Here is a 25,504-nt window from a genome sequence, read left to right as displayed (position 1 = left end):
CATATTCAAGACCCCCTTGCTCCCATTAGGTCCTTCCTGGTGCCACCCCTCTGCTTAACTGTTGAGACCAATTAGCTTTCTTCCTTCTCTGTTCCTCCCCCTCCACCCTGCAATATTTTGGATTAAAGTAAATTCTTCCTCTTTTTTCAGCTCCCTACAACTTATTTCAGTTGTGACATGATTTGCCAGGAGAGTTTCAAAATTACTGAAAATGTAGCCTCTTCAAATAAAATAAATATGAAAATGATAAAGCAAGTTAAGAGACCTGTATTGAAATTGATTATCTAGAAAATTTGTCTGTACAGAGGAAAGAAACTGAAATCTGATAAGGACATAGTCTAACCCAAATCCTGTGAATTCATAGCTATGAGTTGATCATAGGTATTAGCCTGTGTTAATAAAAGCAATAGATATCTGAAAGCAGCTTGATCAGACGTGGTTCTTGGCCATTAGCTGCAATGCTTAAATCTTACCATTGTATACATACATATATTTATAATATGTACTGTATGTATGTATATGTATCACACTGTGGGAAAGATGTCAGGGCTCTGGAATGTGTTCAGAGAAGGGCATTGAAACTGGAGAGGGGTCTGGAGCACAAGTCTTGCGAGGAGTGGCTGAGGGAGCTGAGATTGTTCAGTCTGGAGAAGAGGAGACTCATAGGTGACCTTATTGTTCTCTAAAGCTGCCAGAAGGAGGTTGTGACAGGGTGGGGATTGGCCTCTTCTGTGTAACTAGTCATAGGACTGGAGGGAATGGCCTCTAGTTGTGCCAGGGAGATTCAGGTTGGATTGTAGGAAATGCTTCTTCTTTGAGAGAGTGATCAGCACTGGAACAGGCAGTCCAGAGAGGTGGTGGTGGTGTCACCATCCCTGGAGGTATTCAAGTAATTTTTAGATGTTGTACTGAGGGATGTGGTTCAGTGGGAAATACTGGTGACACTTGTGTGGTTGGACAGGGTGATCTTAGATGTCGTTTCCAACCTTGGTGATTCTATGATTCTGTACTTTTTCTTATCCTTTTTAACTTATTGGTAGTTTCCTAATATTTACCATGTGCTGTCAATATGAATTAAAGTTTAGTATTAATCACATTAGTCATAAATGTTCTTTGAAGGTAATACATGATTAAGCTGAGACCTGTTCAATAGTTGTTTAAAACCTGTTGCCCTGTAGATAGCAGAAATGGGAGGCTAACACACTCATGTCTGCAACGAATCCTCCTCTCTATTAAGATTTGTTTGAATAGTTTTCCGTCACAACAGGTGCACAATTATTTTATGAGTAAAATATTATCAGCCTTCCAAATTAGCCAGGGCAAAATGCAAGTTGTCTGATTAAATAATCAAACCCCATGCTTAAAATGCTCTTGATTTCCACAGGAATTTTAAGATGCTAAGTCCCAGTCTATCAGTGAAACTATGATTGTTTGCAGCATGCAAGTAGCAGCTTGTAGAGTATCCTGTGTGGTACATTTTACATAATTCATCCTACATTATACAAGACAAAACTGCTAAAAAAGCATGTAATAATAGGTTTTACTTCCAGTCAAACAATTTTGATCTACCAATGAAAGTATTATACTGTGCATTAAATCAGCAAAAAGTGGGCTTCTAATAGAAACTAGTATGAAAGTGTTCTGCATTCAATTAAGAAGCACATCAGTTTAGAAATCCAAAGACCTCTGTTGTTTTTTAAATAATTTGATTTATGAAAGGGGAGAGAAAAAAAGAAATATCCTCTGAATCTGAAGTGCAGCTTGCAGTGTGAAGATCACATATGACACCAGTTGTTGAATAGCTTAGTAAAATACAGCAACTTGGAGATCTGAGCAATGGCTAAGCTCAAGAAACAGTATGAATAGAAAATTTAGCAGTAGCTGACAGATACAAATATACCCACGTATTTGTTTATTTTCATATCTGAATCTGTTTGTCAATCAAGGAATGCTATGAATCAGGAGATAGGATCTCAAATACAAAAACCACAAAGTCAGAGACAGTGTCTGGAGGAGCTCCAAGCCACAAAAATTAGGGAAGAAGCAGAGAAGGAACAAAAACTATAAATGTGTTCATGGATCCTGCCTCTATATGCATTGAATTTAAATAATTATGTTCATAGATCAATAAGAATAATTGCTGATAAAAATTATAGTCCTCATTTTGGGCAGAAATATGTATTACTAAATGTGAAATTAAATGTAGTTTATATTAACTAGGGATAATAAGAAAGTGTGTAATGTAAATGGTTAACATTTCCAACATTTTTGAGCATACTAGTACTCTGTGTGAAGGTACATCTTTTGCAATTTATTTGACTTGGAAATATGGTAAATTTATATTTGCTCATAGTATGTTCTATTGAAATAAGATCACAGTTCTGACCTCTAAGAAGTAAATGGTTTATAGACAAGTTTCATAATACTTTGAAAGTCAGTTATATCAAAGTCAGTTGTATCACTGATATAACTGTTTACAAGACAATATCAATTTTCAGTTTTATCTGGAAGGTGGAATACGGTATTATTATAGGTACTAAAGCAAAATCTCTTGTTCATATGCTGGTGTTGTATTCAAGTTACAAAATTTCAGAAGGCAGTGTAACATATACAGACATTTTAGATAGGTTTGTGCAACTTAAATTTCTCTAAATCTGGAAAAGCTTATGGAGATCTCAAGTTCTGATGAAGAAAACAAAATGGGCATAACTGTTACAGGGTTTGTTTTTCAGACCCATTAAGAATCATAGAGTTCCTTTTAACTTCATTTCTATATTGTCATGGCAGGATCTGTTTACTTACTGCTGAGATCCTGCAAATCACAGGACGGCTGAAGATTTTCTTAATATAGGGTTTTTGGTAAATAGAGAGCTCCTACCTCAAGATTCATTTGTAAATTATTTAGCAGTGTTCACTATTTTGATGTTTTCTGCACCTCCGAAGGTGTAATTTTGGGTCTCTTGGACTTCAGCTACAGATGGCGGTGCCCACTTGTTCTACAAAACTGTATGGTGATAATCAGGAAATCAGTGGAGAAAAAAAATATGGATGCTAATTACATGTCTGCTAAATCTGCTATGGGAAATTTACATTATGACAGTTATGCCTATGTAAAATACTTCGATATTTAAACATATAGAAATTAATGTCAAGTTCAAGTTTGGAAGTGATGGAACACTGATGTATGTAATCAAACTGAAGACTGTTTAACTTATTTTGATGAAACAGTCTTCCCAAAGGAGAAAAAGTATTTCTTGCAGTAGGCCCACTCCAACTCTTGCAGCATCATCTGTGAAAGGAGAGTGCTGATCTTTACTGATCAAAGTCAGATCCTGTACACCAGCTGGAATCACCAGAGCCAGGGCTGAGACTGCTGCTACTGTCTGAAACTGTAAAATTTATAAACTCAGTTACTGTGATGATTCTGAAGAGACCATGAGAGGAGCGTGTTTTTATGTGCATAACACACGTTATTAGCTCCTAAAGAGTTTCTTTTCTGTTGAACTCAGGATATCTTATACTTGTTTAGTGTTCATGACTGACAGAAAATAGTTAAGTGATGTGAGAACTGGGAGGTTAACTGATAAACAAGGTAATGATTTTGGAACGCGTGCCTTTACAAGCTTTCCTAGTAGTGCTTTTTTTGGATGGCAGTAGCTGTGTTGTAGCAGGTGTTTAGAAGTCATGTGGTTGAATAAGCAATTGAGAAAGTCACTGTTCTCAAAGTGTATAAACTCAATTAACGCCTAAAGCAACACTGAGTACTTGAGATACTAAAAAATATATTTTTTAATCTGGGAGGTAATTGTGAATAAGTGCATGTGGCTGTTGCCTTATAAATGCATTTTCTGTATTTTTACTTGTCATATTCACCTTATACAAGTTGAGCTTCTCAGATAGACTTCTGTCTTGTATGTTGAGTACATGGTATAACCGAAAACAAAACATTTCATATGTACAAGAGTGGAAGAACATTATATTTTCTATTGTATATCAAACCAATAATGGAAGAGTTTCAAGGAAGACATTTAAAATTTGAAAACAAATGCAGTCTTTCATGCTTTGAAGTTAGCAATGTGCCAAAAGGCTCTAGGAAGTGATATCTAGGTAGTTCTGGTCTTTCAGACGTGGCTTTAGTGTCTAGAAGTGACAGAGGAGAATACTCAGAAAAAATTTTTGGTGATATTCTATGACTTAGACACATTTCTCATTTTTAAAAACAGTGTTAGAAATCATTCCATTTGATGGGCATTAGATGCTTAAAGTACTCATGAAAACAGCCAGAGATCTGTCTGCAATAGTAAGAGACCAAAATCCATTTAAACTGCTAGTCCCAGGGAAACCTAGGGTCCAAGAAACACCTTGGAAAACTGAGAACTTTTCAGATACAGTCAGATTTTAGTCTTGATGTATATTTAAAATTCATAGAAGGCAAAAGGCCACTAAAGGAATTGCTTAACTGAAAAAAGATATGTTTTGCAGTTGTAATTAGCCTTCAACACAGCTGACAGTATTTCGGCATCACAGGTCACTGATGTAGGTGCTGTGTGTGTCACACACATCACGTTGAGTTGCAATAGGTGTGTTGTTTCGAACATAGCTCTTTTTTATTTTATTTATTTTATTTTAATAGGACACTTTAAAGGAATACAACTTTCAAGACACTTCTCAGTAGAAATGCTGCTTACTTCTGCTTTTGTTTTTCTTTGTTAGGGAAAGAAAAACAACAAAAAATGTAATTGTGGTCACTGTGGAAATGAAATAATAAAAATGCAACTTGGGCAAATTTTTGTTGTTGCAAGGTGAGAGCAACTGTTAGGGCATCCTGATTTGTTAAATATATCCCAGGATTATTAATAAGGTTATCAATATTCAAGTGACATTGTAATGGATTTGAGAAACCTCTTGATGTATTTCTTACATGCAGCTTTCTTTCTTTTTTTTTTTTTCCCCCCAACATCAAGCATTTTTTTCTGTATTATCTGTAGGTTTTGCCTAGAAATTGTGCCTAAAGTTCAGGCCTTTGAATAGTAAATCACACTAAGGCTTTGGAACAGGCAATATTTATGTTTTTGTTCAGAGTGATTCTGTCAGAGTGTTAGAATTTCTGTATTTCAGGTTAGGCTCTGGAACGAGTTGCCCTGGGGGGTGGTTGAGTCACCATCCCCAAAGGTGTTGAAGGAGTGTTTACATGTTGTACTGAGGGTCATGGTTAAGAGGGAGGTACTGCTGGTAGGTAGATGGCTGGACTGGATGATCTTGGAGGCTTTTTCCAACCTTGATGATTCTAGGATTCTATGATATGCAGAATGGAAGAAAATGATACCACTCTATGGTTCTGAGACTGTGAAGAGTTTCATTACATTCCATAGGGAAGGGTTTTATTAAATGTTTTGTTTGTGATCAGCTAGGTATACAAATAAATTGAAATAAGAAAATATCCCAGTGTGCTTTTAGTTGCTTGTAAGAAACATCTGGCTAAACATGCTTGTGGTTAGTGTATAATTATTCCAGTACACTGTTAGAATATGGGTAGAACTTCAATTTGTAAATTTAGGTCACCTCTGGTTAATGTGATTTAGGAGTTTTTCTGCCGTTAGAAAGCTGGGATTGATAATTTTGCAGAGTATTTCAAAGAAGCAGAACTAGTTTTTCATAGAAATCTAATTTGTTCCAGAATGGGTTCATTTTATTTGTTTGCTTGCTTATTTATTTTTTAATTAAATCATGAGGGACCAACAAGCACTGCTTACTTTGTTTTTTCCTTCTCATACTCTGTGGTTTTTACAAAAAAAAAAAAAAAAGAAACAAAAGTGAGATAATCCATATTTGAAGCATTAATATGCTCTGCTAAATGGGTTTTCCAGATTAGTAGATTGTATGTATAAGTAGCACTTTCAATGTAAAACTATTTAGTTACAAAAGAAATTTAAAATAATCAGTTTTACAAGCCCTAAGCTTCCAGTTTTGACCAGCTAACACTGTTATTAATGAACTTATCAGTGGACTTGTTTCAAAGCTCACTGAAATCAATGTAAATCCTTCAACTGACTTCTGTGGGCATATTCTAAATGTATAAAAAGTTGTTGCTTTGCCATACATATCAAAGGCTTTTGACTAAATTGTCTCTTCTCAAATGAAGCAGGAAGTTTCTTTTTTACAGCTTCCATGATCGACAGGGTATGCTAATGTCCTTGTTTTGCAATAAACTTTGCTTCTTCATTACTTATCACCAGAGGCAATAAAAATCTTCAGAGGCAAATATAAGTTTTTTATTGATACACTTGTTTGTATTTGTAAGACATGAAAGATGAACATGTAATTAAGATCAAAATTAAAATTTATATTTAAAGGATATAAATCTTGCAGTACTAATACTCCTCATATTTATATTTAGACATTTTTGAGTGGTGTAACGACTAACTAAAAAGTCATGGAAGTAACTTATTTAAGAAGATATATAAAAAGTAACTGCTACAGCATAAGTCAAAATACATTTCACGGGGGCACATATCTCCTGTGTATACTATGCATTTTCGATGCAATAGAAGAAATGTGTTTGGGTAATAATTTTCTATATAGGAAAAGAGGCAAGATTACTAAAGTATTAGGATCTCACTCCAAAACAAGTAAAACTGTTGGCTTTTTTATATACATATTCCTGTGAAATGGATCTTGTCCCTTCTTGCACTCACAGATAAAAGAATTAATTACTGTGTTTGTTCTCACCTTCTGTGACAGAGATGCTCAGGTTCCACCTAAGGTACCGCTTCATTCTCCAAAAAACTAGGTTAGCACCAGGAGAATGTACAGTAATTACATTCTAGTAGATGGGTAGATGGGTTTTTCTCACCTCATTTGGCCATGTTGAGTTGCAGATGTACACCTAAAAGCTGAATAGACTTCAGCTCTCACTTCTTGCCATCACTCCATTTATATATTACCAGACATTACAGTTCAAAAAGTTCCACACTCTTTTGAGAGAAGAATCACATTATTTCTGAAAATACTGTGACAAAAATCAGAAAAAAAAAAAAAAATGCTATTCAGAACTTTTTTCAGTTGAAAAACTTGCTGATTAAAATGGGAAATCTAATTAAAACATACGATTCTCCTTCGTCTTCGTTGTTAATCTGCAGTTGAGACAATGTGACAAGACTGAAAAAACAAGCAAAACCTTGATTTACATCATGAACTTTTTTTCATGAAAGACAAATAGCAGCTAAGGAAATCACAAGTAACTGCAAGTCCTGTTATACAAGAAAATTAAAGTCATCTAATTCATATGAGCTCTACTCATCAGATGAGATATTAAACCAACTTCCTCTAAACTCAACTTCCTTCTAGTCATTTTTATGAGTGTACATATACAATTCTCTTTCTAGAATAAGATTAATGGAACAGATATTTAGTTCATTCCTGTGACTGAAGATACAAGTTTTAACTGGAGAACTCTTCCTTCCAAAAAGTGTGGGTTTTTTTTTTTTTGTTTTGTTTTGTTTTTTATCCCACAACAGGAAGAAATACAATTTTGAAAAGAACAAGAACAACAAAATATGTATAGATGATTTGGAATTGTATCATGTTTACATAATACGAAATTAAGCCTCATTTTGAGGAGTACCATGATACCCAGAAATCACTTGTTAAAATTGAATATGGAAACAAAACGTTTTTTTATCCAGCAGTGCTCTGTTATGAAAGAACAATCAATGAAATGGAGCAATTTCAAAATCAGTCCTGAATTCTCCATTTACATTTCTTTCTTTAGCAGACTCTTAACCTTTGCATGTTGGTTGATAGGATCCTACTTATTCCAGACTGTCATCAGTTGTGACTCTAAACATTGTAATTCCAAAGGAGACACTATCTTTGATTACATATAAGCAAAGCATCACATCTTCCAACTTAAATAGGAAGATACAAAAAATATATTTCTATCACCTTTTACAGCAATTTTTATCTGAATGTTAGAAATAGCTTAGCATTCACATGCCAGACCACCCATCACTCCTCAAGACACAGCTGCAATATTCATCCAGAACTTAAACAGTACAGAAAAACTCCATTCAGTAAACTTTCTGTGTGTCAGAAGAGACAAAACAAAACAAAAAGGTTAGAAAGCATAATCCAGAAAGGAAAATAATGTTAAAGACAGAATGCTGTTGTGTTGGAATTCTTATGAAGATGGCATAGAAAGCAGAGCAGTATTTCACTGCATAAGCATCTCATTCTCAGTTTCTGTAGTTTCACATTAATCTATAAGCTACTCATGAGGAGAGTTAAGAATTTTGTAATAAAGTGTATTTACAATTTCTAATACTATGCATGGATTTGTATGTCATCCTCATGTGATGCTGTCAACACAAAGCATTCTCAGACATAAAGAAGAGATGTATTTTTAAAGAATTCCTTGCTAACCTTTCTCCATACATAATGCAGTAAGCTGTATAGAAATTAAGAAATAGAACATTACAAATAATATTTTTCCAAAATATTGAATGATTAGTTATTTTGCTTTTTTAATTTGATGTATCTGTCATTCATCCTTTGACTATTCTAAAATTCAGCCAAAGCTGATGAAAGGCCTGGTACGTTTTGAATCAGGTTCACAGAGAAAATGGTTCACTGTATGTATGGGAATATAATGATCAGTTTTTGTACTGTAGAAAATATAAGGTATTTCTAGATTTCTAGGCATCCTGTTCCAGTGTGTCACCCTTCTCTGGGTAAATAATTTCCTTCTTAAGTTGAATCTATACCTACCCCACCCTTTTAGTTTAAAGCCAATGTCCCAGCTGGAATAAAGGAATTCGTTTCACTCTACCTTGCATTTTATAGTTTGTCTAATATAGGGTGTAGCATACTGTCATTATGCTCCCTGATAAAATGTAGTTTTTTCTACAAAAGAGAAAATGTTATACAATTACATAACTGAGTTTTCTGTATATCAATTTTTTTTCACTTCAAATACCTCTTATATTTTTTGTTATTATATATATTTTCTTAATACCCATTTCTTTCTGCTATATGGCCCACAAATACAATCTGAAATATATACTGTTCCTATCCTCAGAATAAACTCCCTTCTCAATCTAAAGAAATTCTGTCAGTGGTAATTAATGAGAAAAACAGAAAGTGATGGTTAGGAAATTTTTCAAGTCTCACATTCTATCTGAGTAACTTAAACAAATGGACCATCTTTCTTCCTCTCTTGTTTGTAATCTTTTTCCTTTAAAAAGCATTGGAATTGAGAGTTAGAGTCAATAATAATAATAATAATACAAATTTTGCTCTATAACACCACCATGTTCATTTTATTTTGGTGTGTTGTGCCCTGGGCTACAGTCTCCTCAGTTAACAAAATAAAACTTCTCATTTTTCTTTTCTCTTTGCATCATCTTTTAGTGTTTGTATTGCTGTACAGATTAGTCACAGCCTGTGGCCTCTGCTATATCGTTATATTCTATTTCAGTAAGAACAGGTTGGCTGTGAGTTTTTAGTTGGAATGCTAATATGTATTTCCCTGTTTATATCCAGTATTATCACTTCTTTTTCCCCCTCCATATAGTCTTAGCAGATATTATTGAGTATATACGAAGCATTTCTAAAACCACTCAAAGCACTAAAACTGGATTCTCATCACTGAATCTCGACTTGCTGCTGAAAAACCCTAGAAATAATTGATTCAAAAAATTGTCTTCATGCACATGCATGAATTAACAGTTAATATGTATTTCTGATATTATTTAGAATATGAGGTGACAAGTTATGGAATTTGAAAGTCACCCCAGGAATAAAAATAGAATTGTATATATGGAATAGTAACAATATTTCTCAATATAGTTAAAGTCTTCCAATGCTTATGTCAGATACAGTTATTTTCATATGTTTGAAAGACAGAGAAGTGCAATCAATTTATTGGAATTTATCTCCTTCTTTCGTGGGAGCTGTTTTGGAGGAGGGGGAGGCTGAAGCTCTGGCTAACATCACATTCTTTTGTACATTCCTGAAGTGGATTAAATTTTAGGACTCAACTGTGTATTTAGCACATTGCGAAAAATGGCACAAGGTACCATTGTGCTGCTCTGTGGACTGACCAGAAACTAATCGATCCAGTCCTATTCCTAAGCAGAAATCTGTCAGTTTTGCAGCTGCTTGGTAATAACTTGTGACTAGTTTATGTTGATCTGGTCACTGCAGTGTGATCTTGAATGTCCTCTTGAATGTCCTACTTTAGTTTGATTAGAGCTATTGTGAAAAAGAGTCCAGCAAGAGAATCTGTGAGTATAAGGTGTTTCTCCAGAAACACTTAAGAATTGCTAGAAGATGATAATGGAAAAAAAAGAAGTCCGGGAAACAGTTGAGATTTGAGACTGGGAAAAATAAATGAATAAATAAATAAATAAATAAATTAAAGGCTTAGAAAGCGATATTATCTCAGGAGAAGACCCTACTAAAGTTAAGGTACAAGCATTTGTTGAGAAATGCTGCCTCAGTTGCCATCGGGCAATAGCAAATCTTTAGGGGAAATATTCAGCTGGAGTACTTTGTACATTCCTGTGAATTATTTGTTCTTAAAGAAGAATAAACTGCTCTTTGATTTGTGAAGTCTGAAGGAGTGATAAACCCTTCAGATTCTTTTGAGAAGGGAAAAATAAGTGAGTGAGGCTCTTCACATGGTTGAATTAGGTACAGTAGAGCATTAGTACTTGGTGGTGCAATGAGAAAGGGTACTTGCACCCAGGTACTCAAGTTTGCCTCTTGCCTCTATCCCAGCTTGGTGTCAGGGAGCGATGTGGATGTGCACTGCTCTTCTGCACATGTGCAATGTCCCCTGGCTGGGCAGATGGCTGGTGGGGTGGACGAGAGCCTCAGTGCCAGCCATACTAAGCAATAGGTGCAGAACCCCACTAAGGGCCAGAGACAGGCCTGCAGCTCAGCATGCACAGCGCTGCAGCTGGCCTTTGTGACGGCAGCCCTGCTGTCACTGCCCCAGCCCCCTCCTGCTCCTCCGGGTGGGCATGCTCACATGGAAAATGAAGACTTGTCCCTACCTGGCTGAGGCAATTCATCTTCACTTTGCTCCCTGCAATTTATAGCTTGCCTTGGAAAGAGTTTATCCTGTGCAAGATTGTAGCTGTTTTTAAACTCTCCTGTTCTGTAAATCGTACTTAGTTTACAAGTTTCAGACCACTCCTAGGAAATGGCTTAAGCATATGAACTTCCATGGTTTTGAAACTAGGATGAATACTGCAGATCAACAGTTAAGCATTTTCATCCTTGTCATAACAGTAAAATGCTTTGTGCAAACTGAAGACATTTTTTATTTCTCTTGATGACAAACAGCTTTTACTCTATTGAACATCTTCAGCCTTTCCTAATGTTAATTTGCATTGTTGTGTGTGGGCACAGGGTGTTAATTTTTCCTTGCTAAAAGTTTAAGTTACAGAATCATTTTGCAACATATGGGTGGGGGGAAACTCACACCTCTGCAAGAGAAGCTATCCAGTTTGATTTGCATGCTGGACATGTTTGCTGCGCTGCCTTCTGCGCTGGGATGCTACAAAGCACAATGGAAGCATTTATATGACTTTTTATTGACTGAGGACTGGACAGTAGCATATGGGAACATCAACAATTGCTAACTGATAATGAAATAAAGAAATTCCAGTATTCTCATGTTATAAAAAGAAGGGGGAAAAAAAGTCATTCAGAACTTAGTCATATTGGTTCAGCTGTTGTAACCAAAGACTGATAAGATAATGGAGGTCTTTGTGGCTGTTTTCTACTGAAATACTTTATCTTTATGATGCACTTGGGGCCATTTAGAGTAGAAAGCTTTTTAAACTGCTGTTGGAGTTAGAACTCAAATTAGATGCTATTGCAATGGAAGGGGGTTCCTTAGTGAGGCAGCCCTCACAAAGTGACTTTTATCTCTAAAGGCCTTCCATTACATTGTTACTTTCTTCTGTTTTCCCTGTTTATTTTTGTTGACTTTTGCTGCCCTATTTTGTGGCATTTAAAAAGTGACCCAATCAAGAAAGGGTAAATGCTAAACGCTGGACAGAGCCTGTGAAGTAACGACATCACAGCCTATCTGATGTGTGTTGCAGACTGCCGTGTTAGACAGAATGCTTTAACCAGGTTATCTCTGGGCAGCTAAGATCAAATACACTTTCTTTTAAGTCTAGCATTGTGGTTTTGCTTTCTTCTCAAACAATGTCCATTAAAAAAAGGAAGAAAAAAAAAAAAAGAAAAAAAAGAAGAAAAAAAAAAGGGAAACAGTAATTGATTCATAGAGGGTTTGGTTTTGTTTTTTGTTGTTTTTTTTTAATGCTGAAATTGCTTAACTTGATTCAAAATCATTTTTGATTGTTGGTTGGATTTCTTTGGTTGGTAGTACTTTGGGTCTGCCGTTATGTGATTTAAAGCCTTTCTTAGTTTCTGGCACAGACTGCAGTTCTCTCTTGCTTTGCTGTCTTGTTTCGTATAAGTCATGCTGTGTGTTCATTCTGAAAACATAACAAAAATAATCATTTGTGATTCATTAATTTGTATTTCCTGTAGGTATACAGGATGAAAGTTAGTTTAGATGCAGTACGTAAACAAGGATGATATTTTTAATGCTTTATACTCATCGTGGAATTTGAGAGAAAGGATAATACTTTGCAGCTGTGCAGAGATCCTGTGCAAAGATCCCTAAGTGCTTCAGCAACATCAGCTAGCCCTGCATGCACACCTCTGCCTGGTAGTCTTTTATTTGGGTACATGTTGGAGGACTAAGGAAGTATATTCAGGAACCCACAGTAATTTAGTGTCACAGCTAAAAATCTGACTTCAGCAAGCTTTGGATCAGGCCTATAAATTTCTGGCTTAGTTATGACTACATTACTTTGTCCTTTATTCCCAGGATAGAATATGTAGTTATATCTTGTTTTCTTTTGCTTGGTGTCAAAGAGATTAGTTTAGAAGTCTATTTTTTGTTATTCCTGCTTTTTTTCTTTTTCCTTTGCCAACAGTTATTGCTCTGCTTATATCTCATGACAACTTGCCACAAGGACTGTTCCAAATCCAACTCTGAAAAGCCTCCTGTGTTTGTTAGCATGTAGATACGTCAGCATATCTCAATATAGTCTAAATATGCAGTAATAGGTAACGGGAACGCGGTAAGGTGGTAAATCAGGGATTAATTTAGGATCTATAGTTATATTCTCTCCCTGTAGTTACAGCATACATGATTTAAATATTCTTTGAAACACTTTAGAAGAACCCAGGTAGTTATAATGCAAAACGGTGCTTCTGATTTTTAGTAAATGCATCTTATTGTAAGACGTGCAATCTTCCTATTCCTTTGTGTCCCAGAAATAATGTGGTGCTGTGATCAATTTTAAAAGGCAGGTCTTTGCCACAGACAGAATTCTTTCTGAATGTAATTTTAGACCACAAGTTGAACTCTTCTTTCTTTTTCAGTAGATTTATAGCTACTTTTTATTTTCTTAGTCCTGGTTAGATTGACCTATGACCAGAATTTCTCAAAAGTTCTCTTTGATGCTTTAGTCCTGTTCAGTCTAAACATTTTATCTCAATTTGTGCTCCAGCCTACACAAAAACAATCATAGTCTACTGAAAAATTAAAAATGCATTATTTTTGGAGCTTGCGACAATAAGCACAAAGTCAGGAATGTATATCCAAAGAATTATCACAAATAAGAGACCTCTTTTTTTTTTTTTTTTTTTCTTCTCTCAGAACTTGTGGTGAAAGTAATTGTTATATTTGCAGTTATATTTGTTGTACAAACAGTCTTTGAACACTGTCGGCTTCTCAACAACACAAATTTTTAAATACTGCTGCTGAGGGGAGTCAATGGATCAAATTCAGTTTATCTGAAGTCACTGAAATAAAGGCCCCTAAGAAAAACGTGTCAAATTTAAAGGTCTTTCCTAACTGAAGACCATTTTGTGATAGAGCCAAAGGTTAATAAAATCAGTAGTGAATGTAGCAATTTTACAGATAAGCTATTCACAACTAGTGTAGTTACTTGAATAAAAAGCTAATTCAGTTCTAAAATGCCACATGCAGTAGCAGTGAATAGCTGCTTTTAGGTGCTTTCTGGAGGAGGATAAAATACAGAATCACAGCACTCTTCTTTTCCAGCATCCCTGGCTGCCTGTAAATTGCTGTGAATGGGACTGTAGGCTGACAGGCTCTATTAAGACAAACTGCCTTTCTCATCGGAGAGATAAAATAAATCAGGTGTTTAGTCAAATTAAAATACTTCAGATGGAGCAGGCCCTGGGGAGCACTGATCCACCTGACAAATCTGAGAGAAACTCAAGACAGATGTGTTTTGGGGATAAGGAAGACCCCATGGAAAAAAAAAATGCACTGCTGTATTTGGAGCAGGAGAATAGGATTAGAAAAGAGAAAGAGAACTGTGATATATAATATTTTATGGATGCTGGCATATTTACTGTGTATTTTTTACTAAGCTTTTTGTTTTATCTGTTTTTATGGCAAATACATTTTACAGAGAGCTATACTTTATTTTATTTATAGGTATTTTTTAGTCAGCAGAAGAAGTTTATTTACTGGTAATGAGTTTAGGAATCTCATTGCTTACTGCAGTAAGTGGATGCAAAACAGATGATGATGGCACACAGCTACTGATGACCTCTCTTGGCCCAGCTAGATCAGCTCAATCTGGTCTGCATTCTGAGCAAGTAGTTTTTATTGGTATTTAAACTGTAAAATAATAGTTGGGATTTTCCACTCCAAAATTAAATTATACCTCCCCCCACACTCTTCATACAACAACATTCTGCATCTTATGTTTTTTCCTGTCTTGAGCCGTGTTCGGTTAGGTGTTGTGCAGCTTCATGGAGGTCTCCTTATTTTCCAGAAGCACAGTGTACTTTTTGTGGTCATCAGTCCTATCCTGTTGTTGAATTACATAGCACAGTGCAAATTAAAGAGTAGAGTGTTTTAAAGGGGGTTAGTCATTTTAGATGTGTTTCTCTGAGGGGAAAAAAAAAAAAGACAAACAATTACTACGAGTTTCTGAATAGAAACAGTTATTTCTGCTCTCTATTGTATAAAATTAAAAAAAAAAAAAAAGAAAAAAGAAAATGAAATGACTGTATAAACATGCTACAACTGTATCAAACAGTTCTGACTAATCATAACAAAACAATACAATATCATAGCCTTAACTGGTACTCTTTATGGTACCTTTCTGCTCATGATATGAAGCAAGCAGGGAGTGTACAAAGAATACAGGATAAAATAGAAATAGAGCAGGAGATGCATATCTGCTTTGGGTGTGTAAAATATTTTATGACTGTAAGATTAGAGGTCCGCATTACAATGCCAAAGCTGCTTGACAGATGTGAAAGTCTCGAGCTGTGGTTTCCCAGGTGGCAGTGAATGGCAATAAGTATCATTTGAGGCAGCAGGTTGCTTCCTATTGGCTTTCTAAAATAGGTGGACTGATTGATCTCTTCCTGCCATAATAGGCAAGTAGGGTTTTTTTGGCAGAATAGTCCTTTCTCTCTAAAAATAAATGTCAGTGTACTATAACATACTCCAAAGCAACAAACTAAGCTTTCATTCATGGTGCAAAATATTCAAGACTAAATCAAATGAGAGTTTGAGTGGATTAATGTTAGTCAGTTCAGAAGTCTTAGACGATCAAAATGATGTCAGTGGTGTGGAGTTCAGTACAAGCTAATAGATCCTGGTGAAGCAATATCTTCAATGCAGGTATTTTCTCAGCCATGTACCTGCCTAGGCTTATTTTTAGCTTTTTGCAGAAATAGTCTTTTCTTGTTTCAGTTGTATGTATCATCCTAAGGATTTGCAGTAAGTTCAAATATTTCAGTGTCCTGCAGCTTTAACTTCAAGTAGCCATTGTATTTCTAGGGACAAAAAAAAAACCAAACCAAACCAAAACAAAACAAAAAAGTGCTATTTCTAAAACTTTTACGTTAATATGAGAAGTTACTTGTGTTTCCCTGTCAGAAGCCTTTGTCACTTGCATATTGAGATAGATTTGGCATTACAGAATGCTAAAACATCAATATGTTGCAGACTTAAAAATTGGATAGTTAATAGTGTCCAAGAGGTTGAATATTTTTGGTACTATATATAGTAAAATGCAATTAACAGCTGTACATAAGAACAGGTACTTTTTGTATCTGTGACTTTGACTGTTTAAAGTGAGAGAGTTCTATCTTTTGATAGAAGGCAGGTGTAGACGGAGGCTTTTTGTGTGACACTTGTGCAAATGAAAGCCTGCCTAAGAGCATTACTGGTCCTGTCACAGCATGATGTAAATGGTTGAGCATCTTGCGTTTGTGACCTGCTTAGCAAGAGTCTGTTTTGTTTTCCCTCTCCTTATGAAACCTGTCAACCTCTTTCTTCTCTTCCCTAGAAGATACCCATCTTACTCCTGGGAAGAAGGTGGAGTCATAATTTTGGTGACAGTTTCTCCATTTCCTCCCAGGTCCTGTTCCTCACACATTTTCTTCCTCTTCAGAAAGCCCTGTGAATTCCTTATCGCAGTTGTGAATGGAGGAAAGGAAGGATGCTAATACCCTCTCTCTTATGCTGCTTATCCCATCACTGTGGCAGATAACAGACTTGACTGCTTCTCAATTTGCTTAGCTTCTTCTCTAACTCTAGGTTCTCCTGTATAACTTACAATTGGTTCATTTATGTCCTTTCCAACTGTGAACCTCCTTCATGTGCTTTTCCCATATTCCCAAACTGCTGCCTCAGCTTCTTATAGTACTGGGGATCTGAGAAGCTTACACAGGGTAATGCAGTGTAAGGCACAAATATGGGAGCTGACATTGCTGTTTGTGACAGAGTAACATGTTCATATGTAAGATGGGATATTTTTGCATTGATTTGCAAAAGGACCCTGTACTCTTTACTTAGGAGACCCATGCAATTTACCAATAAACAGACCATTAAGCATCATTAGCGCAAAGAAGAAATGTACCGTAGTTTCATATTAATTAAGCGCTCTCTATAGAGTAAACTTTGAAAGTTAAATGAAAATTTTTAAGCCGTTTTCTCAGGTTAGCCATTTCTCTTAGGGACAAGTAGAGCTCATTTTAAATACATATTCCATAACTAAAGCTTACATTTACCCTAATGACCCACCAGATATATGGGCATTTTAGAGAAATGATCAATAAACTATTAAACTTCTTCTTGGATGGAACAGCAGCCTTTAAGATTTTCTTTAGCATTCTTGCATAGTTAGGAAAAAACCCCAACAACAAACACCTAATAAAATATATAAGATGAAGGAAAATTATATCTAATAAGCACTGGGCAGATTTAGATGGAAAAGAGATCGGGATTTGTACACGCTGCATCATTAATTACTCCTGTCAGAAAAAGAAAAAAAAGTACTCTGTATCTTTCTGCTTCCTTTTTTGTTATGTCCTCCGCTTCTAAGAGCATAGCAAAGCTTTGTGCTACATTCTTTTGGGATTTTTTAGTAAAATATATTTTCAAGCTGCCACTTGAAATAAGCACGTTGGTGATTCAGCCAGTTCTTTTGTGAATATTGCTTGGTAACTCTCGTCTATCTCATATTTACAGTACATTTTTTCTGCACATTTAGGTACACCAGAAAGCCTGGCAGAAAAAGAGCGACAGCTCTCTACCATGATCACCCAGCTGATCAGCTTACGGGAGCAGCTCCTGGCTGCCCATGATGAACAGAAAAAGCTGGCAGCCTCACAAATTGAAAAACAACGACAGCAAATGGATCTTGCTCGCCAACAGCAAGAACAGGTGAGGATCCAAAAAAGAGACCTGTGAAAACCTGTGAAAATGTGAGAATGTTTCATGTGAAATGCTAAACATAAATATTGCTATATTGTTCTGCTCCCTGTTTCCTTTTTTTTTTTTATTATTACTTTCTTTTGTTGTTGTTGTTGTAGTTGTTGTTAAACGAGCTTACATATATTCAGAAACTGCTGCTTTTTCCATGAAGAGAAAAATATTACAGAATCCTAAGGGAAAATGGTGTGGAAATTTGAATGATTTCTTTCTTAGAACAAATTGAATTTGATAGATTTCACAGTTCTTACTTCTGTACTGAGATGTGGTTTAGGAGTTACCAATGAGCCACACTGCAGGCATTATTTAACTCTTTCTCTTTTTGACAAGAAAAGAATTGGACAGAAAAATGTAACCCCAGAATGTAATGAGATACATTTTATAAGCAACATTTGATTTGTTTGTTTGCACATTTTTTGTTGGTTTATTGTTCATTTATTTAAAGAAATGCCATTGTCCAATGATCCCTCCTTTTCTCACTGTACATAAGTGGGACAACAGTGATCCCATACAGTAGTTCCCTAGGCATTAGATCAGACAGATCCAAATGAATGTGTGGTTTTTAGGAATCTGACATTATTACTAGAATTATCTTTTCGGTTAGAAGTATTTTATAGGATATATACAGCAATATATGCTCTGTTGATTTTAATGAGTTGTGACGTCTCGTATTTTATGTGCTTGAGTATTTGCCCACATGTAGGAATATGGACTCATCCCCTAATGGAAAATAACATAAAGGAACACTGTAAAAAATCAGAAGTTAGAATGTCATTTAGCCATCCAGAGATGACACAGTAATTAACTATTGACACTTGTGAATAAGCTAGCACAAATTAATCTTGACACATTTGCAGACGAGTGATATCTTACAGTGAACACTTTGTAATTATATTTCAAAATGAAAATTAAATGACACTTAAAACTAGGTTGTCATGCTCAATGAAGCAAGCATGTAGCTCAACCGATAGGCAAATAAAATTCAGAATTTGAGCCACATGGTGCTTGTGTACCCTGCTTTACTGTGTCAAGTCTGTACATCAAGATTCTGCTATGGTAAATTGCATTGTGGGATACTGGATACATCTTCCATCAGAGTGCTGTTCTGTCTAAGAGGAACCACCAAGATGAGCTGCTTCATGGTATTTTTCTGGGTTTCTTCAGGAAATGCCTATTCAAATGGTATTATATGGTACATACAACTACAAAATCTGTTCACAAGCAATCAGAACTTCAGTAAGTCAGTGCCTTTGTATGTGTAAACAAAGGTCTCACTGTTGCCTTGGCTATAGATTACTACGTGCAGTAGCAGATGGGTCACCAGCAGCTCCAAACAAACCTTGACATAGAGTACTGTGAATCTGTGAAAAAAGATATGTCAGAAAGAATGACCGATGATGCAGCTCCATTCAGTGTCTGATTTCAATATGAAACTAAAGAAATTCTTTTCAGGAACTCGGTATCATAATAATCCTTCAGATACCTTCACTGACATTTTAGCAGCATGGAATGTCCTTGTTTGGGAAATTGGTACTCACAGCCTGAACCTCTGATTAATCAGCTGAGGCAAGTGTCGGGTCAGCTATGGGAGCACAGGTGAGAGTAATTGAGCTGTGCTCCTGGAAGGGTTGGAGCTTGACTCCAACTCCTGTAGACCTCATTTAAGGGCTGACCACCCCTAAAGCAGCATCTCTTGGAGGCTGCTCCCCAGTGGAGATTGGCTCAGCATTTCCTAGTGAAGGTGTCCATGTTGGTGAGTTTTTCCTCATAAATAGCCTTTTGAATATCTGTTACCATCTTTGTATCATTCTACCTTACAGTCCTACACTGTGAATGGAAACACAGCAGAACTCACCTTTAGTGATGAGCAATACAGCCCAAATGTGTAATAGCACAATTGATGTATTACTAATTAAAATAGTAACACAAGCGCTCATGTAGGTTTGTTAAATATACATAAATGTATGTAGCACAGGGTTGCTTTTCCAAGCACAGATGGCACTGCTGACCACTGATAACAGGTGACTTGAGGTGCTAAGAGCTGCCTCTGGGCACACAGGCACCTCTGCTTGAGCTGCCGTTTTAACTAACAGAGTAGGGCCTGATTTTTCAGTCTGCGTTCACTGTAATTTTATTGAATTTACTGGGAGTTTTGTCCAGAAATATTTGACCACCAAGCACATGAAGTGAGTTTGATCCCTGTTTCAGACATTGTTGTTCTGTGCTTTGGTAGTTGCTTGATTCTTCTTATGTTGCACTTTGCTTTGATCCAGCCCCAGAATCACAGAACTCAGGTTTTCTCTTTGAGGCCATGTGCAAGACTTAGAACGTATGGATTTTTTTTGTTGGTCCCCCATAGAAAAGTGAATCTTAACTGTAGCAGTGGAAAAAAATGTCAGTTATTTCCAGGTAAAAAAGTGAGAGATTGAAGGAAATGACAGACTTGATCTCTGTGAGCAGTTACGAGCTGCTAATATGTACCTGCAGGTTCCTTATGAGTTATTCTGAATAGTTTGCACTAAGACTGTGTGATTGTTTATTTCCAAATCAGTCTTGCTACCTTTCATTCACTTTATTTTTTTTTGTAATCACAAAAATATTTTATTCAGCTTTCTCTGATTACAACAGAGCATGCCTGAGTTTTTGCCAAAATGGAAACAATGGACTTCAATGATCAAACTACCAGTGTCACCAAATTTGTACTGTTTTATGGGGTTCCTCTGCTCTAGATAAATATTGATAGGAGGGGAAATTATATTTGAGAAATGAAAGCAGAAGTGCTGAAGCTGGAGTTTCTAGGAAACACAAATCTTGCCCTTGTTACAGTCTGCTGTTCAGTTTGCCTCCTAAAGCAGCTGTCCAGTTCCCCCCACTTCCCATGGCTTTTCCCTATAGCTGCCAGCTGCCTAGCCCATCACGAGGAGGAGGTCTGAGGGCAGGATTCCCTTTCCCTTCTGCCTTTGTGTGCTGATTTTGGAGGGTGTGTAGGAACAGTCAGGGCAGGGCATGAGAGTCCTCTCATGAGTCTTTGTTCTCCCCCATGCTTGCTTCTCTCCTCTTAGATATGTATTGAACCTTTACTCTCAAGATCATTTACTGAATCTACCAACCAAGAGTGGGAATATGTACTTATTTCACAGTGTTGTGTTGAGGATAACCTACTGAGCATCAAATGCTGCTTTTATACTGTGTAAGACCCTACTTCCTGGAGTAGTTTCAAGGAGGACTTTGAGATGCGTAAGGGAAGCAATGTGCTGCTTACTGTGAAGGAAGTTAGGAGAAGCTTGCCCTAGGATCTTGTGCTGAATAGTGAAACATCTATAAATACTAGCTAAGGCTCCAGTTCAGCAAAGCAGGAAAATGTGTGTTTAACCTTAAGCACCTGAGTAATCCCATCCCCATTCAGCAAAGCACTTAATTTTAAGCATGTGTTTCATTCCCATTGTAGCTAACAGTAATGCATCATAGACAAAGTTCACCACAGGCTTAAACGCTTTGTTGAATAGCAATGAGATTATTCACATGCACGTAGCTAAACCTCTGTTTTTATGCTTTCCTGATTTGAGGTCTAAGTGCTTAAAATACATATTTCTTGCAGGATAGCTACACTTTCACGTTGCTTCTAAGTTTAAAATGCTTATATCACATGCACGGATATCTCTATAATGTATTCCGTGTAAAGAAAAAAACTGATCCTTGATAAAAATGAAGTAAAAAATAACAGAAAACATTTTCACTCGATAACATTGAAATTTCAATATTACTGTTTTAATTTAATGGAAATTTTATTTCTCGTAGATTGCAAGACAACAGCAGCAACTTCTGCAACAGCAGCACAAAATCAATCTACTGCAGCAGCAAATTCAGGTCAGTGTGTTTTATTGCTCTCTTCTGATTATACTTAAATTCCATTTATGGAGTTGGAAGGGACTAAAATAAAGCAGCCACATGCTTTACTAACGTGCCTGAGTAAAGGAGCCTTTTAGGAAAGGTCTCTGTGCCTTCAAAAATTATTGTAAATGCATTTTTGTTGGACAGAGATTTTCTTCAATGAGCAGAGCGTTTGTGGACAAGGGGAAATGGCTTCAAGCTAAAAGAGGGGAGATTTAGATTGGATAGAAGGAAAAGGTTTTCTTTTTTTCTTTTTTTTTTACAAAAAGGGTAGGGAAGCAGTGGAACAAGCTGCCAAGAGAGTTGGTGGAAGCCCCATCCGTGGAGGCATTCAAAGTCAGGCTGGATGGGGCTCTGTGTTGCTGATCTTGCTGTAGGTATTCCTGTTCATGAGTTTAATCAATATATAAATGTATTGATACCTGGACTGAGAGATACAATTGAATTTTAAAGCACCGTGTTTGTCACTGTCTATAGGAAGAGTACACATTCATATGTGGGATACGTCAAGGGTGGAAGGGTTGTTAGAATTGTGAATGGAAGAAGGATGCCATCTTGTTCCCTAAGGGAGCAAGAGGAATCATACCAGCTTGTTCTGTCCTTGTTTAGAGAATGTGAGCATGTGTTACTGGGAGGTGTCCTGCTCTCTAGTAAAAAGTTTAAAGTCACTTTATGATTCAGTTGAATCACTGACCAGTAGCTTTATTCATGCCAGGGAAATGCTGTCTTAGAATAGCTTGCAGATTTGTTTTCTTGTTCACTCCCCAGATTCCTCATATGTAGTACTGAACCCAAGTTGGTTTCTTTTTGTGCATATGTCTTTTCCTAGACATATATGCTACTAGGTCTTCTAATGATTGTTTTGTTAATGCAAGCTGAATTATTTCTCTCTAATCCTTCCTTATCTTTGCTTTAAAGTTCCTTAACTCCCCAGGAGTTTGGGTTTTTTAATTTATATTTGCATGGAACAAATGATATTGATGTGGGTCAGGTGAGTCTAATCAGTGTTTTTGAGACAGAGAAGACCATCTCCTCTCCTAGATTGTTAGCTAGACTGGTAGTGCATTTCTCATTGCCTGAGGAACATTGTCAACTTCAGTGTGAAACACTATGTATGTTGGACAGATGCCATCTCAAAAGCTTGTTAGGAGGTTGTTTCCTGGGCGAAGCACCTGCTTACATAGTCCATTTGTTTGTAAGCCATGTGATTCCTCTTTGTTTATTGGTTCTTTCTTAATTCTTTGGCAGGTTTACTAGCCAGGATTTGCTTAAGAGAGTTAATTGCTAAGTCACCTTGACAGTTCATAGTAGGTTTTCTTGCTCTTAAATTGATTTTGAGGGTTGCAGTTTGTTGAGACCTGTAGCTCTCTAAGGGTGGACTTTAGGTGGGATGGAACTAAATGAGGGGGCAAGTGAGAGATGTAGCACTGGGATGTTTCTCCTGTATTCCCTCCCAGCATCTTCTCAGGAAAACCCAATACTGAGATGCAAGTCTTACTACTTATGCTAGACAGAATTCATCATATCAAAAGTAGATAACTGTGGTATATATTGTCTCAATTAATTATCCAGATTGTTTTTACAGTAAGCAGAGAGAAGCAGAGGGAATAGTTTCAGGATGTAAATCATTTCTCCTTAAAGTAGACATTTAAAATATATCAGATGAATTGTTCCCTAAAATGACAGTTTTTTTTTTTCTCTCTTAACTATAAGGGATGTGGGTGCTGATGCCTATAGTGTAGAGGTCTGAAGTGAGATGAGGTGAATCCTGCTCTCTGTGGCTTGGAGGGGAAAAACAGTTTTCTAATAAACATTTACATTCTTAGCTTATTTCTTTGGTCTTGGTAGAATATGGGACTGTACCCTGATAACCTTCTTGATTTAGAAGGTCTTTTTGTTTAAAGAGGAAGCCTTTTAAGGAAACAGCAGTTACCCACATAATATGGTGTAGATTTTTAAATATACCTTCTATGCAGGAAAAGACAATAGCACTATTTCATGCCTCTCCCCTTTACAAGAGATTACAAAATGGAAGTAGACCAGGTGCCAGCTCAGTCTGGGCAGAGCTACTCAAAAGTGAGTACAGCATGTTCTCCAGTGTGCAGCAGGGCATTGCTATGCAGTGTTATCATCACAAGACACATAGTGTACCACTGTCATCTTCTGAGGTACAATGCTAATTTTTAAACAGCAGTTTACATGAGTAAGTGCATCTAGTTCATTTAACCCTTTAAACAATTATAAATAACTATAAATTGAACTTACAACGTTTCTGTCAACAAAACAGAAAAGTGGAAATCATTCATGTTAAATAGAACACATCCTTCCCTGGATTCCTACTGGAATTAGCATTTATTATTTATGATGTTTTATGCTATTTAACCATTGTAATACCTTAATTTATATTAGTTTTTTTAATACTCTTTACTTGGGCACCTTACTCCGGACGTGTTACACATCCAAAACCTTGTGAGCGATCCATGGGCAATTAGCCTAGCTTAGCATGTGAAAACACCGTAGCCATTTCAAGAGAACAAGGTCATTAAATATTCAACATTTTCTCATGTTTTCTAAGCAAAGCTTATGCTACTTTCAAGGTGTGCAGTGTGGGGAGAGCAGTTGTGTGTCTGCTAAAGGGACTGGGAATCTGGAATTGCTCTCAGTTCTCTCGGACTATTGGAAATTTCAAAAATTGCTTTCTTCTCCTCCATTTAAGTGTAATGTTTTGGGAACTTAAACAAAAAAATCAATCAAGTGCAGTATATTGCTACTTTTCAATTCAAATTATTCTTAGGGAAGAGGAAAAACTCTCTTCTACAGTGGAGTCTGTAGAGGTAGGCTGAAATCTAGTAAGTCAAATTAAGATTATTCTGCAAAGCTTTCAGTGAAGGTCACTTTAAGTAAATGCTGTAGGTAAGTCAAAGCTCTCTAGGTTGATTCAGATTCTTGAAAGATCTTTCTTTTTTTCTTAAAAAAAAATTTAATTCTTGAAGTAGAAAGAACAAAATGAAGCTATTTCAAGGACATCTCTCAGTCTGAGAAAATGAAAACCTAGAAATAAATAACAAAGCTGTTTAGAGGAGGGATTTGGTGGTGCATCATAAAGAGAAGACAACACCAAAAGAAGTGAAGGCTTGTGTCCATGTAGCGGTTCCAACATTGAAAAAAAAAAAACTGGCAATGAGTATTACAGGGAGAGCTATTCCAAACTACTTTCATCCATTTCTCTTTGCCTTATTCCTCTGTACCATACTATGTTGAATGTCATTGCAAGTCATTTCCTTTTCTGTTTGAATCAGGTATGAATTCCACAGCATAGAAGAGCTGGCTTCTGCTCTCATATGTATTCTGTTTTAATTTGGCTGTTAGAAATTATTCCTAATAGTTGTCTTTTTTTTTTTTTTTTTAATCTATACATTCATGCTGTTGTAACTTCATATTAATGTATTTGCACTGTCCATTTTAGTAAAAAAGAGTGAACATAATTGCTGTGATAATAAGCAAACAAAAGAATAGTGGCATCAAATTAGAACTATTTGAACTGTCCTTGAATAGGAATAATTTGGATCATACTTAAGAACCAATGAGTCTCTCATCTTATCCATGATTAACTACAGACAACTCAGGTACCTGGTGAGCTGAATAAGGATTATCTCTTTATGTGAAGTACATGTCTAAAGATCAGGAATAATTACATTCCACATTAGCCTTCCTGGCCTTCCTGACCTGCTTAATTAATTTTTTGCTAGGATA

At 36.3% G+C, this 25,504-nt stretch overlaps 1 protein-coding gene across 41 annotated transcripts in view; it reads left to right on the top strand.

Moving 5' to 3' along the window:
- Positions 1 to 25,504, top strand: part of SOX6 (SRY-box transcription factor 6) — a 389,870-nt gene that overhangs the window by 232,208 nt on the left and 132,158 nt on the right. For 40 of the 41 annotated variants that reach the window (XM_085548565.1, XM_032444750.2, XM_085548579.1 and 37 more), the window contains 2 exons: positions 17,640 to 17,812; positions 21,659 to 21,727. In XM_085548565.1, coding sequence (XP_085404691.1) covers positions 17,640 to 17,812; positions 21,659 to 21,727 — 242 coding nt within the window. Of the gene's footprint in view, positions 1 to 16,455; positions 16,506 to 17,639; positions 17,813 to 21,658; positions 21,728 to 25,504 lie in introns of those variants that run through there. The other variant, XM_085548586.1, reaches the window with a different exon arrangement.

Source organism: Coturnix japonica, chromosome 5 (genome assembly GCF_054131305.1).
Source record: "Coturnix japonica strain WE chromosome 5, WE-NBRP24, whole genome shotgun sequence".
Lineage (NCBI taxonomy): Eukaryota > Metazoa > Chordata > Aves > Galliformes > Phasianidae > Coturnix > Coturnix japonica.
Note: the sequence above shows the minus strand (reverse complement) of the source record. Positions and strands in the feature narration are given on the sequence as shown.